General features: G+C 40.1%; 1 protein-coding gene across 3 annotated transcripts in view; it reads left to right on the top strand.

The window, feature by feature from the left end:
* FSIP1 (fibrous sheath interacting protein 1) overlaps positions 1 to 16,059 on the top strand; it is a 95,997-nt gene that overhangs the window by 18,564 nt on the left and 61,374 nt on the right. For all 3 annotated transcript variants that reach the window (XM_053382119.1, XM_053382110.1, XM_053382100.1), the window contains exon 11: positions 8,032 to 8,166. In XM_053382119.1, the coding sequence (XP_053238094.1) occupies positions 8,032 to 8,166 (135 nt within the window). The remainder of the gene's footprint in view (positions 1 to 8,031; positions 8,167 to 16,059) is intronic.

The following is a 16,059-nucleotide window of genomic DNA, read 5'->3' as shown; positions in this document are numbered from 1 at the left end:
CAGAAGAAGTAAACATTTGCCAGCAATCTGTAAACTTTAGCTGATCTTTTTAGCGTAAATTACTGTCCATAGAGTGCGTGTGTTGAATGCTTTTGCTGCTCAGAACTAGTGATGGAAAATACATTTCCTGTAGGAGTATAGACAAGGCCATTATCAGAGGAAAAGCCACACAGGCTGGATGCAGCTTCACTTTTCTTTGTCATGATGGTCTCACCATCTTATTTTCTCTCTCTACTTATTTTTGTATTTGTGGTTATCCCTGTCAACTGAAGATAACATTTCATGCATGTGTTGAAGTGAACGTAGAAGCTTAAGCTCATGCCATAATAAATTGGTTAGCCTTTAAAGTGCCACAAGGCTCTTGTTTTTACTGCAACAGAGATTATGTAGCTGGCACTCTGGAACATATGCTTGGGGAATATGCCACCAAATGCAAAGGAGGAGAGGGTCCTTGTCTTTCAAGAGTTGTGTAGAAAAGGGAATTAGAGCATGTGCAGCTTTTTATAAAAGGATGGGACAACTTTTAGAAATCCAGTCTTTCTAAACAAATGTGAAAGGTGCAGAATCCCTCTTTTCTTTTGCACCTGACAGTCTGGTTTTTTTAAACTGTCAGAAATAGTATCTTTATTCTGATAACTAGCTTTTATATAGCTGTGCCAACTTTGTGTAGAAACCTTCATCCATCTTAATTAACTGCAATAAGAATACTTTACTGTTGTAGAGTGTTCTTTTATTGGTCTTCATATTTTAAACCTTTCTTTGCTGCATTGGGAATATTGGCCTAAAAGTATCATGGAAACAATCTTTAATGAACACCTTGCACAATACCTTGATATCTCAGGATGGCATTGGCAAGGATAATCGGAGAATCTTAAGTATGGAACTCCTCAACCCTGGAGAGAGGAATAGGAAGAAGATGAGAGTGAAAAAATCGGCAGCTCTAGCACTGCCTCCACTTAACTGTTGTTACTGGACAACTTGTGAAATGGTGCGATATTCCCAGTGTTTTGTTTCCTGGCAAGCATTTATCAAGAAGCAGAGAGAAATACTATCTTATGACTAAGGGCCAGTTCATACATTCCAAAGAATTGGAATGCAGACTCATTTTGGATATTGTTTTAACAGGAAAGTGGCTAAGAAATATTTAAAATAAATTGAGAAAGAATTGGTGCAAGTGACTTGTACTCCTTTACCTGCTTCTTCGTAATGTTAAGGCTGACCTAAAGCACCCTACTACAGGCAGGTTTTTTTTAAAAAAAGAAAGATCATCCTTGAGCAAAACAGGGTTGTTTTCACACTTCTTCCTTAGCTCTCTCATATTTTTTCCCATATCTTCTTCATTATTTTTCTTCACAGTGAATTTTCTCCTTTCTGTGCAGCACTCTGCATTCATATTTACCTCTCTTAACTGGTTTATGTGATGTATCTTCTCAGATCCTTCCTTGCAATGCTTTCCTTTGCATCTAACACAAACTAGTTGCATTTACTTTCAAAGTTCTTCATAGCCTTGCCCTACTCTGTCTTTCTGACCTTATTTCCCAGAAGTCTTCTGTTCCCTTCAACTGCCTTGTTCAATTACTGCTGCCCTTAATAGTTTGAAACTTGGAGAACGCCTACATGATGCCACTTCTCGCTATCTCTTGAAATGCTTCTTCAAAACCAACCTTTACTGTGAAGCCTATTCCTCACTGAAATAAAGCGTATGTGCTGCAGTTTCTCACAGGAATCAATTATTACACTTAACCTCTGTTGCCACACTTCCTTCTGTTTTCTTGCTTACTGTCAACATTTTAAGCTTCTTGGCAGATACCTGTCTCCATGTTACTCTGTAAAGCATTGTACAGTGGTACCTCGGGTTAAGTACTTAATTCGTTCCGGAGGTCCGTACTTAACCTGAAACTGTTCTTAACCACTTTAGCTAATGGGGACTCCTGCTGCTGCCGCGCCACCGGAGCACGATTTCTGTTCTTATCCTGAAGCAAAGTTCTTAACCTGAAGCACTATTTCTGGGTTAGCAGAGTCTGTAACCTGAAGCGTATGTAACCCAAGGCACCACGGTATATAGTGATGCTACTAAAAATAGCAGTCAATTTTAGTTGATTTTAGTAGTAGTAGTGTGGAAAAACTTCGGACCCAAAACAAAATGTTGCAGTATATCCTGGTCCCCCATTCCCAGTAGCAGCTATTCTATTCAGAGTACTAGTCAGCCAGCCACACCTACTTCTGGGAGGTATTCAACTAAACAGTTATGCTAGCATGACTTGTAGCTGTGCAATGTAGCCCCCTACCCCCAATCTATTCTGAAGCACTGTGCTATCATAACTATCATAGGAACTAAAGCAGGCCAATTCACGCTCTACCCTGTTTTCTAGCTTTCTCTTCCAGCTAACGCTCAGCATCGTGTGACCTCTGGGCATCTCATTGAGTATAATTTAGCCTCACGGGTATTATTTTTTTTGGGTGGGGTCCCCTTTTGGTGAGCTCCTCAACCTTTTTGTTGTAATTCTGAGGGATCTCTCAAGCATGCTTGTTTTTCAGTGGCCCTATTTTGCTTTGATATCGGTTGGCACAAGGAAGTAGTCATACTTCCGATGTTTACTAAGCTCATTTTCTGCTCAGTTGTGGTCCAAACCTAAAATGCAATTTTCTATATAATTTATGCTGCATATGAAACCCGTGACTAGTTACCTACCAAGCAAAACGAGTGCATGGTAGCTTACACCTAGCATGTATCAGACTGAGCTGCAACACCTATAAAGTGCACAATTGGGCCAATTGTTTCAACGGACTTCCTTCAAAACTAGTTCGTTGTGGTTGGCCCCCCCTAAAGATTTGGCGAGTAATCTGAAATAGTTGTAGACTTAACCATCTGTTTGTATTTCCACTTAGCCGGAATGAACTTCAGTTATTTATTCTCATGTTATTTGCTCCAGATTTTTGTCTGCCAAGGACTGTGTTTAATGATAATTTCAAAGCAAATTCCCAAGCTAGTGTTTCATTATGCGCAAAAATGTAATTATCAACAGCTTAGAGATTTGGTTCCTACCACTTGTTACTATATTTGAAGAATATAGGAATTCTATATTTGTGTGTCCTTAATCCTTCACAAATGGTTTTAATAAGTTTGTATAGGAGTATTTCATCTTGGCTGTTACAGGAAAGTTGGATCCACAACTCTTTTCCATGATTGTATTGTTTTTCATTTAGGAAATTGGCGTAATCAAAGCCGTCTTTCTCTCTCAAGCATTTCCCCCCCGTATGCCAGATTGAATTAAATCATTATAGTTATGCTTGTCTCTTAATTTGGTTTAATTATTTATTTAGTTTGAGCTCTTAAGTATTAGCTCAGTTGAATTCCTTTCTTTTTTAAGGAGAAAGGTTATGCACAATAGAATTGCAGACTTAGGAGTTCTTTTTCCATGCCAAGGAGTGCCCTATACTGAACACTTGGCAATGCAGAGTTTTGTGAATGACTGACACTGCTGTGGAAGGACGAGTAATCTGTGATGCAGAATCCCTTCATGAAGATGGTTTCCATTCTTAACAGAAGGAAGTTGAAGGTTAGGTTAAGCCTCTCTATTCCTGTGGATGCCTGTGGAAGCCAGACTTTCAAAAACCCTGCATTGTGCTTTGGCTGAGCACACCTGTTCCCAGCAGGGGAACAGGCATGCATAGACAAAGCAGTGGGATCTAACCCCCACTCCCTAGCTGATGAGGAGGGATTAAAAGCCCTCATCAGCTGATGAACAGGGGTTAAATCCTACTGCTTTGGCTGCATGTACCAGCTCCCAGCAGGGGAACTGGCATGCACTACCAACACAAAATTAAACCCTGCCCCCTGCCCATTAGCTGATGTCACCCTCCCATCAGAGTGCTGTCAGTTGATTTTATTTTATTTTTTTAATGCCTTGCAGGCCAAATTTTACCTCCTGGCAGGCCAAGATTTGGTCTGAGGGTTGGAGGTTTCCCCTCTCATGTATGTTATTGATTTTTCTATCCCCTGATGCCTCCAATAGTCGATTTATATTTCCTTCTTCCAATAATTAACATGCTCAGTTTTCATTGGGTTGTTTTGGTCCTCCACCCCTGTCGCCCATTTTATGTCCCTCACTCTATTATTATTACTATTACTATTACTATGACTATTATTATTATTAATTTTGGTATTTCTGCAAACATTGGTGTTTCTCCAAGCTTGCGGATACTATCTCTTGTATCTAGGTGGTGTTGATCTGACAACATAAGGACACTCAGATAATGAATTTGCTACTAATATATATGATGATATATAATAATGTATTACAATGCATGTGTTTTATAGTACTATAATGGGCATGCCAGTGTTTAGGGTTTATCTTAAAATATCATTCAAAAATCTGGTGCTCAGCTTTTCAAGCTGCATGTACTACTACAGTGGTACCTCGGGTTACAGATGCTTCAGGTTACAGACGCTTCAGCTTTCAGACTCTGCTAACCCAGAAATAGTACCTCAGGTTAAGAACTTTGCTTCAGGATGAGAACAGAAATGGTGTGGTGGCAGTGGGAGGCCCCATTAGCTAAAGTGGTGTCTCAGGTTAATAACAGTTTCAGGTTAAGAATGGACCTCCAGAACGAATTAAGTTCTTAACCTGAGGTACCACTGTACTGATAAATGCTATTGTGAAACCCATCCCTTTGTTCACAGAGAGTGGGTACACCAGGAAACGTTCTTGATTGGTATTATGGTTTTATCTAAATGTCTTTCTTTTTTTTTACAACATTAAAACAAGCTGTATGTGTGATTAATCAGTGCTTTCAGATGCCATCATGCTACATTTGACTTGAGGGTGGTTGAGCTAAACCTTTTGGCATGACATTTGGCTCTTAGAAAAACTGCCATTACTGGCATTGCCACATGGTTTGCATTACAGTAGTAGATGTTAGATGTTAACAAGCAGATTAAAATAAGGATTTAAAAGGAACTACATAGAGCTAATGCCAGCTCTGTGCAACCAGACAGCTATCTGTAAGTCTGAGCTTTTCCACATGATAAAATGGGTGCATTTAACGATTAGTGTGCTACTCTCACAGGCTTGTATCTTGTGCCAGAGGAGTGATATCATGTCTGTGAGTAATGGGTAGGAGAGAGTCTGGTGGTGGTGGGAATAGCGACAATGCTGTCCACAATTTATTTTATAGGGTCTGGATGAATAGTGGATCTCCACAACCTGAAAATAAATATTTAAGCAAATGTTTCTGAAATGGCTGTTCAATGCATGATAATAAGCCTTGCTGCTCTTTGAACTTAAAAAGTGTTTTAATACTCTACAATGACGCATGGTGAGGAAGCCGTGAGTCTTTAATTACATCCCATAGGTGCCTATGGCACTTGTGTAATCACAATTTGCACCATAATTACTATAACAGTGGTTGCATTTTCCCAGATAAACAAAATATAGTGCAACCAAAGCTTAGAAAATGTGACATCTATCAAACAGAAGAGCAAGCTCAAAAATATTGGGTAACAGCTTAGTTTTTTCTCTCCGTGTGTTCTCTGTCCGGTTTTATTTTCCATCACTGTATGGTATCCTTAAACGAAATCCCAGATGTCTGCGAGCAGAGTAGCCATGCAACCTTATGCACATTTCCATGGGAGTAAGCTCAACTGAATCCAATTAGACTTAATTCTTACTGGGCTTGCATAGGATCAGGTTGTGCAGAAGTATTTTTGAGGGCAGAATTCTGCTTGGATCCAAAGGTGTCTAGTTTGAACAGAAAGACACTTCTGCTTGCTGAAGGGGACATGTGATTTTTGGCAATTCCCTCCATCTACAGATGACATCCTACATTCCACTCCATTTCTGAGGGCCCTCCAGTCTTTAGGCTTGGCTTTTGGGGGAACAGAGGTGTTGTAGTGGTGGTAGCAGGAGAGCTTCATTCCATGATGAGAACGCCATCTGCAGTTCTTAGGATGTAGGCTATTATATATGCATTTATTTTTAGCAGAAGGCATTTGCAGGGCTGACTGATTAGTTAGATAAGCAAGTATTTGTTTTGTCAAAGGAATGGTGGCTCCCCAGAGGTTTGTGGAAAGCAGTGACCTCACTGGCATATCTGTTGACAGAGCCTTTACTTGAGCTACAGAGAAAAGTCTACCAATGGCTTCTATTCTGTTGTTCATTAAATCTAGCCACTTTTAATTCCAGTTGATATTTTGGCTTAACATGCACTATATTTTGGGGAAGAAGTTTGCTTTATGTCATAAGTATGTGGCTTTAATTAAAATCTGGACGGTTTTATTTTGGCAATTTTTAAAAAGACATCTCGTTTCTTATTATGTGTAGCCAAATGTAACTTTTTGATCATTCATATTTGCCAAATATTAACTCAGTTGCTTTAGGCTCAGTAAGTAAGTGATGTCATAGCAGCAAGTGAGCAGGGTGGAAAATAAGAAGCTGGACTTCGTAGAAACTTTCATTCCAGTGGTGAATAATACTATCCTTTGTCTCTTCTTCCTGTTTCCATTCCTGATCATCTAACAGATAAAAATAAGTTGATTTTCTCATGCTATATAATATATTGAAAAGATTTAAATTGAATTGGTGGTTTGTATGCAGCATGCAGTACAGATGATGTTAAATGCAGGAATGCTCATAGAAGTTGAGAGCCCATTGTTAAAAGTAAACCTTGGTCTAATGCAGAGGTTTTCAAGCATTTTGGGTCCATGGCTCCCTTGACCAACTACATTCTTTCTGCTGCACCCCTGTGGGGCTCAGGAGCCTAGTTAGGTCACCCCTTGCCTGCAGAGCTGGCAGCCCCATTCCCCTTTTCAAACACCCTCCCTTGTGGATTGTTCCCTCAGCCTCCTCTCCTCTCCCCTCTCCTTGGGAGTCCTCTATGCAGCTATAGCTGCCGCCCCCGGTTTCTGACTTGCCCCCCTGCCCCAAAGAGGGATGCCTCCTACACTGGCCCACAGGGGTCTGGGAAGCACCCCCTGGCCAGCCCCAGAGGAACCATTCGCACACAAACAGCTGTGCAAGCCTTTGGGAGGCTGAGACACGATAGGGCATCAGAGGAAGGAGGGAAGGAAAGAGGGACAGAGGCCAGTATTGTCTGTGGCACCCCTGAGCATCATTCAAGGCACACTGGTTGAAAACCACTGGTATAGTATATTAAACAATATTCTGTAGTAAATGACCAGCAGTTTATCAATGTTATTTTCATTAATAATTTTTGTTACTCTTCCAGATAAACTAACATGCCTACATTCAGTTTTAATTGTCAGAGATTTGCTACATTAAATATATTACATGTGGGGATTTTAGCTGTTTAACATACAGTGTATCAATTGTAGCATGATAAATCCTGCATGCATATATATCATTATGGGTACACATGCTATAGGGAGCCTTTGTTACAGAAAAGTTTCCCTACTAAAGTGTTTTCAGTTAAGAAATGTCATAACATTTCTGTTTCTCCTCTGGAAAACAGTGAAAAGGAACAGTTCCTGAATTTATATTCTGGCTGTCTAATTCTGCTTTTCAGTATGCAAAGCCTATGAAGAGCCTAGGTGTAGATAGAAGTGTCTATTGGTGATCTATTGGGGTATGATAGAGTCCCCACCCCCTTCTTCAGATATGTTAAATTTTTCTACATAAGAATCACAACTAGAGAAGGACTATCAGGTGGGGTATTATTATCTGAGGATGAAAACATGGTTCACATTCCCTATCTTTCTGAAGGTCTTATTGATAGCTATATTTGGAGTTTCCCCATAGGCCAAATTTACCTTTGTAAATTTTCCTTTTTACAGGAATACATAGCACAACTCATTTGTTTGAGCCCAGCTGCCTATGTTTTATTAAGCATATTGTTCAGCTCAACAGTCACTACTACAATCTACTGTTGATGACATCCTATAATCTGTTTGATACAGATTAATCTGTAAGCGACATTTAACATGGAGGGGACCCTAGTAGATTGGTCTAGATGGTCTCCCTTTCTTTTTCAGCTTTACATGTCAATGATTCCATTATTATTTGCTTCTGTTAGGATTCTTTGGCTTATGCAAATAGAAAGCTGGAAACAATTCCAGGTGAAAAGGTTTTAAGAGACACGAAAGAAGAACGAGATCAGCATAACCGGCTTAAGGAGATTGACCAGCAGCTGAAAAACCTGGAAGGGACTGTAAGTCTTCTAAAGTTCCCTAGTTTGCTAAAGTCAGTAGATACCAAGAATAAGAAGAGAATGACAAAAGGTTTCGTTTTGTGTTCTTGGTAATATTATTCTGTGTTACAAAATAGATAAATTACAGTGATGCTTCTCAATTACAATATCTGTATGAAGATCAAGTGCTTTCTCACTGCTTATATAAACTGGTGGGATTTTACATAACTTGCGTTATGTTAATATAAAACGAGTGCAGGTTGAATTATATTATGCCATGAAGTCTAATGCTAAAAGACAGCTTTCCAAATAAACAGAGAAATCACTCCCTCTATTTCCCTTGTTCACGGGGTGCTGATGCTGACGTAGCCAAAATGGCACCACCCACCCACAAGAGGCAGGCTCAGGGGAATCCCAAAGTATGCAGATATGGGCAAATATGGGCAAATAAAAGGAAAAATAAAGGGGGGAGCCACCTCAAAAGTGGAAACCAGACTGCACATGTTTGTGCTTGATCACTTTCTACTTTTCTTGGAGGGCACATGGGGGGGGGGGAGTAACAGCACATGCAGCATCTATTCTAAATGCTGCTTTGACTTCCTCTGTGTCCCCACCTGCTGTCAAAAAATTAAACAAACTGCTTCCTCTTGGCTGCTTCACCAATTGCAATTATGTGAGTTTTCAATAATAGCTGCCATAACAACTGTGCAAGGAAGGGGCTGTGAGGGAGAAAGCAGGCCAGAGGATCACCAATTCGCTACTTATAATGCCCCCATCACTTATTGACCCTTTAAAAGGAGAGGAACAGGAATTTTTTTGTTAATACTCCCTTAGGGAAGATGTTTTATGGAGCTTAGAGCTGTAGTAGCCTTAGGTTTGTGCGTTTGCACATTAGGCAATAGTTCCGCTCCCTGTATAGAAATTACTGCAACTAAACCAACCAATCCCGCATAGTGTAAACCTGCACAGCAATAAAAGAGGTTTACAATGCAATTCTGTACATGTCTACTTAGAAGTAAGCCCCACTGAATTCAAAAAGACTTAGTCCCAGGTAAGAATGAATATGATTGCAGACCTAGCCTTCAAGGGCTCCCTCACTCCTCCTGGAAGAAGCCAGATAGTAGTAACACCTTGTCCTGCCCCAAAGAAACGTTATGTAGCAAGGTATCACTAGTATGTTTTAAATGCTTGAATATCCTTTTCTTCTCAGCAGAAAGCAGTGAACTGAAATGCTGCCTCCCTTCCATAGTTTAACAGTAGTGTAGTATTGCACCTGCATTGTGTGCTTCATTTAAACATTTCTTGAAGCACTAAAAGAGACGAGGCTAATCAAACCTTCCCCTACACATATGTGCAAATTTGGTTTCTTTACTACTCCAATAGTCAGTTTTAATTTAGTTCAAATAATTTCTGACAAATTGCCTTTTCATATTCCTAGTAAGTACATGTTATGCTCCATATGAACCTGGTTCCTCTTCTGATGCACTATTTCCCTCCCACAACCCATGCTTTTGCCTAGAACAATTCCTGTGAAGGCACAGATGCAGAAAATATGTTGGAGCTGAAAATCCATGTGGATATTATGCCAAAAAATATATGATTCAACACACAGAGTTCTCAAGAAGAGCTAATCCGGAAATGTTGTAAATATGATGGGAACATATTTCAGATGCTTTCTTGTTAGTAGTTCCACCATGTATCTGATGAAGTAGGCTTCAATCTATGAAAGCATAGGTTTTAATAAAAATTTGACTTGTAACATGCTACAAGACTTTTCACTTGCAGGCCCCAAGACTAAGATGCCTCTTCACTTAAATGACTGTCCTTGTCAATGGAATGATGGTGTTAAAATAATGTACGTCAGTTTTATAGCTTCAGTTTCATAAGTTAGTTGGTAAGCTGCTAAAGAAAATAAACTCAGTCTACAACATCCCTTTCTGCCATTGACCTTTGCCTTTTGGTCACTGACCCTTGCTATTTATGGGAATACAAGTCTGGACGGGGATCTGCAGTTTGGTGGCTGGGTCTACAATAAGCAATGACTTTGGAATGCACTGGGCTACTGGTTCATTAAAATACAATGAATGTTAACAGGTCAGTTCCGAGGTCTGATTAGTACAAAACAGTTCCTTGGAATCTGCTATGGTATATACCCCCTCTTGTGCATACCAGACATTTTTTCTCTTAAGAGGATGCCCACAAGACCTTACAGGGGCAGAAACTATTCTTCACTTATTAAATGGTAAATGAATAAGCCACCTGTACTAATGCATAACCCATTGTCAGGTTGGCATTTATTTGTATTGTGAGAAAAGGGGATAAATTGCAGGATCAACCAGATGGAAAGTCAGTCACAACCTGTAGGGCTCTAATGCATATCCACCAACATTGCACAGAGGAAAAAGCTTGTAAAAGCCATTTCTCATTTGGCCTGGTTTTCACCTTCTGATCAGCTCTGTACATGTTACTGAAGGTTTGATTCCTTTTCCCGTATGCTGTATTAATTTATTGTTAGCTTTAATGCTCTTTTATACAGCTAATATGGTGTTTGATCTTTATATTAAATAAGTGCTACAAAAACATAATTGTTCTAAAACTTCTTATCAACAGTTCAGAATGACCTGCTGGATGCACAAAAATGTGTGCTAATATGATTAAGTATGTCCCATCTTACTATAATATTGCAACCTATTTAATAGTATTCAAACAGAGCACCTTTGGGGTTGACTTTTTTGTTTTTCTTTATATTGGATATGGCTTTATTTTTCTTACTTTCCCCCCAAAATTAGTCTTCCTAGTGTGCCAAAACATTAAGGCTATTCATTACGAAACTTGAATGTTCACATACCTTGATGTTAATACATCTAGAGTTACTTAGATAGAAACAAGATGCATCCACTATCCACTCCGATATGTAACTTCTAGAGATAATGATGAAGGGGTTTAACCCTGAAGATTGGCAGCCCTAGCAATTCAACAGCATTTTAATAAAGCAAAATAGGAATAGTGATTTAGCAAGGAGAGTTACTAGAAAAAAATGGCTCTCTCTGATAAACAGAGATAGAATACATGGAAGTGCAGGATACCGTGGCAGAATCCATTGGTTAGATCTGGGGTGGACAAGCACTTTGGTCCAGAGGGACGCATGTGGCAATAGATGGTGGGTCAGGGGCTTAAAATATAATTGGCTTCTAAGGGCTTGTTGATGAACATGGTTGAAAAGGAATTTCCTTACAAAGAATGTCTAAAAAATTTAAATACCAAAAATACTATGGAAATTGTTGCAAATATTTTAATTGGGTCACTCAGGTCAGCTGAACTGAAATGGCTGAACTGACCTTGCCTTGCAGGGTTTGATCCATGGGGCTGTGCTTGCAAGATTAAGTTCACCAACTGAAACCAGCCCTACACTATTTATTTTAAGAAATGTTATTAATGGCTTTATCAAAAAACCTAAGTGGTATACCCAAACATAAAATAATTATCAATAAAATACAGAAGAAACCAACAGAGTTTTAAAAACAAGTATATATGACTAAATTATGTATCTGGGCAGGCTTGCTAAAATAAAGTTCTTTTGCAGGTGCCTAAAATTGCATAATAAAGGTGCCTGCTTAATGTTAAAGACAGGGAGTTCCAAAGCAGAGCTGCTGCCAAAGATCGATTCTTCACAGATGTGAAGCAAACATTATATGGCAGATTGAAGGCGGCAAATTGGCACATTTGATGCAAGGCGATCCCTCAAGTAAACTTGTGCAAAGCTGTTAAGGGTTTATATATTACTATAATAACACACTGAACTTGGCCTGGTAACAAATAGGCAGCCTGTGCTGATATTTAATCGGAGGTATAGTATGCTGACAGGAGCTCACTCCTGTCAGTAATCATACTACCACATTCTACTACACAACTGGAGCTACTAAGATTCTAACAGTGAATTCATATCAAAAAGAAAGTTACACTATATTAACTATATTTTCGTGTGTTTATTTGTATTTTTATTCTGTTAACTGCCCTGAGAGCTACAGATGAAGGGCAGTGTACAAATTGAAAAAAATGAAATAAATATTCAGTGGGGGTTACTCCCAAGTAAGTGTAAGGGAGGAACACCAAGCCCATGAGATGACTTGCCTAAGGCTGTCAGAGCCTCCATAGACTCCTTAAGTCCGAACCACGCCTCAAGCTATTCAGAAAGCAAGAAATACTCAAGTAAATGCAGAACAGATAACTCAAAGGAAGTCTAGCCATGGTGGGACATACAATGGGACATACTATGCAGTGCATACTGGTGCACATGCAGGTAACAGCCACAACTGACAATAGATGTGTGACAGCAAACACACAGTAAGCAGCAAACACTCCCTTTCCCTATCCTGGTGTAACTTACCAATGCTAACCATCACCTCTGCGGTGCTGCAGCCAACTTTCATCACCAAGCAGCCGCATCAGCAGCAGCTCTGCACAGCTTCAACTTCCTCAGCTGCCCAGAGCTTGAAAGCAACCCCATTGTGGCCCGCTAGTCTGCTAATTGTGAGTCGATGACCTGAACCCACATGGGACAAGGACACAAGTATATTAGGTTAATGGGCTGAAAAGGCCACAACTTTATTGGTTACAGCATGTGAGAAGTATTGGCTTAGGCATTGGATAAAACAACCTATACATGACCCCACCAGCGCAGCGGGGGGTCCTTGAAGGTTAACAAACAGTGGGAGGAGCTTGTTGATGCAAATACAACTGGAAGCTTCCCCTTATGTCACCGGGGATCGTGCCATGGCCCTAGCCACCGGCAGGGCATCGGACAGGATCCACGACTGCCGGGTTCCTTTAATGGAATACCCTACAAGGGGCGGGGTAGGTGATGGCCAAACCCCGCCCACCAACACACGACACATATCCCAATGACTAACCACCAATACTGGGAAAGTTGTGACGAATTGCTACGAGGTCGGCGAAAAACCAAGAGGCTGGTAGCAAGTTCACACCCAGGCCATCCTGGAAAGCTGAGATGCCTCTCCTGCTGTCTGCCACTCGCAGCAGTTTCAGGCCTGAGCCAAGCTCCAAAGCCCTGCTGTCACCGCACTGCAACTGCCTCAGGCCCTGAGTGCAGCCTGAAAGCTGGGCTGCCATTGCTACCAACTCAGTTTGGGGACGGTGGGAGGGAAAAAGAGAGGGAGAGAAGGCACAGCTGGGCCTACTTAAATTATAACTCTTGTGAAGCTGATGCTTCCTTGCCAAACATGCCGTGCCTCACAGCCGAGGCAGTTTCCCACCACCCGGTTGACAGTCACTGAGCATTCCAGACATCATTGTGGGTTTTACATGGTGCTTTTATTTGGAAAGTTAACAGCCTCCCTGTAAATTTGTTGTTTTGTGGTAGTTAGAAGGCTATCTGTCCGTTAGTGAAGCTCTTCATTATGTCATTGGGAATAATAACAATGATTATACCATTCTTCAACTGTAATTTTGCTCCTTTCCAGCTAGCCTAATAGACTATGCAATGTATCTCTTTTGCCTCATATGTTATTGGCTTATGCAGGCTAATAGCATAATGCCTGAATTGTGGTCATTGTTCCACAGCCAACCTAGCAGTTTGAAAGCAAGTAGATAAATAGGTAGCGCTGTGGCGGGAAGGTAAACAGCGTTTTTGTGTGTTCCGGCACTCATCACGGTAGCATACGCCAGTAGCAGTTTAGTCATGCTGGCCACATAACCCGGAAAGCTGTCTGTGGACAACTGTCGGCTCCCTCGGTCTGAAGCGAAATTAGGGCTACACCCTATAGTTGCCTTTGACTGGACAGAACTGTTCAGGGCTCCTTTACCTTTTACCTCTTCCACATCAGCAGGTATGCACAGACCTTTTCTTCTTGGCTGATTTTTGGCAGTAGCAGTTCTGTAGCATCGGCCATAAGACCACAACATGTTTTGTACCTTTAATTTCTAAATTTATTATTTGGTATTTCTGCATTCCAGGACCTAACCCTTTCTCACAACTATTTTCTTAACTTTAAATACAAATTTAATCATTTTTTTGGTGACTTAGTGAAGACACTGTAGAGTTTCTTATGTTGAACATGAATATGCCAGAGCTGGGAGGATGAGTTGTGTGAGTCATCCCATGTGTTTTTAGTAAGAAAGCTGTGATAAACAAGAATTGCTTATGTAAGTCTGTACTGTGTTTTCTTTTTATGTAGAACCCAGAACCATGTGAGAATAAAATTGGTGGCACATTGCTCCTGGAAGTAATTATTAGGATGAAAACCAAACATTCCACACATACCTTTTTGCCACAAACAACATGCATCAGGGGAAAAGAAAAGTTAACTTCTGAGCAATTATTTTATTCAGATACTTTGAAGCTACTTACAGTCATCATATTCTACATGTTGGCCCACTTCAGACATATGAAAATTAAAACATGATTTGTTTAGTACATTGACTAGGCACAAGTTTATGCTTCCACCCTAACTTTTGTATATGAAGATACAATATTTAAAGGCTTCATTCTAGGTTTGGAGTAAACAGCAATTTGTGTGAACTTGGCAAGTAATTTATTTAGTTATCCATTATTTAACACCCAATATATCAACCCAGGAAATATCCTGACTTAGTGAGCAAACCACTGTTTGTCAAGTTTAGGTGCAACCAATTGTGGTTTGTTCCTAAACAGGAATTGAAGCTTTAAATCTTTTCCTCTCAAGTAAAGTGGAGGGAAAAGCTATAATTTGTTGTTGTTTAACTGGGCCGTTGACTTTTTTTCTTTCCGTATCATTGATGAAGATATGCAATAGATGTTCAGCAAGTAACATTCCCCCCCCCCCAATGAAATTGGTCTTGAAAGGAAATCATTCAGTGTCCATGTTAGTCTGTCTTTGGCTTTTTAACAGGCAGAAACAATCTCCACATAGAGGAAGTTGAGGCACTGGTCTCTCTTTTCTAATATGCACCTTAAGTCATGTTGTACAAGGAAGATGCTGTTATTTTTCCTCTACCACCAGCTCCACAAGGCATGGGGCAGGGAAGAATGCAAATCAGATTTTTATTCAGTGGAGGGATGCATACTCTATAAATGTCTGAACAGAGCCTTTATGCTGCACTGCATAAAAATAGGTTCTTTCAACCTGGTAGGTCAGTTAAATTGGATTGATTTCTAGAACTCTTACACACTTCCCCTTTATTAATTGGGTTCTGAGCCTGGAACTGGTGCGTCCTAAGCTGGCTCCCAAAAGAATTTTAGAACAGCCTCAATTTATCATGCAAAGCTGGGACAATTATATTCCTTGGGATTCCAGGCATTAATTTAAAATACGTTTTAAACATGTAGCTCCCACATTAGGCCTAACTTGAGCTATTCTTTTAACATTGAAAAATTCACAATTTTTGACCCTGCCATCAGTAAATATGGTAAAGGCTTCAGATCATCTCTAGTACTTATTAGCTCTGGTTTCTCAGAATATTATTATTATTATTATTATTATTATTAAGTTGCTTTACTCATGGAAATAACTCAAAGCAACTTACAGACACAAACAGTAATCCCTTATTGTGCCAAGACTCCTGGGGTTCTCCATACTAATTCACATATAACAATGCAGTATATTAGGTTGTTAATGATAACTACCTAAATATTTATAACTCAGTGGTAGTATACAAGGTTTACTTATGCAAGCTCTCAGCATTGGGGATGGGCGAGCAGCCTTCCTCTTATCCTGAAAATTAACTGGACCTTGTGAATGGTCCAATCAAACACTGAAACCCTTTGAGGATGCTCAGTTCCTTTCACTTTCCTCTAGCCCATTTCATTTTACAGTGGTACCTTGGGTTAAGTACTTAATTCGTTCCAGAGGTCCATACTTAACCTGAAACTGTTCTTAACCTGAAGACCACTTTAGCTAATGGGGCCTCCTGCTGCTG

This window comes from Podarcis raffonei, chromosome 1 (assembly GCF_027172205.1).
Source record: "Podarcis raffonei isolate rPodRaf1 chromosome 1, rPodRaf1.pri, whole genome shotgun sequence".
In the NCBI taxonomy this organism is placed as follows: Eukaryota; Metazoa; Chordata; class Lepidosauria; order Squamata; family Lacertidae; genus Podarcis; species Podarcis raffonei.
Note: the sequence above shows the minus strand (reverse complement) of the source record. Positions and strands in the feature narration are given on the sequence as shown.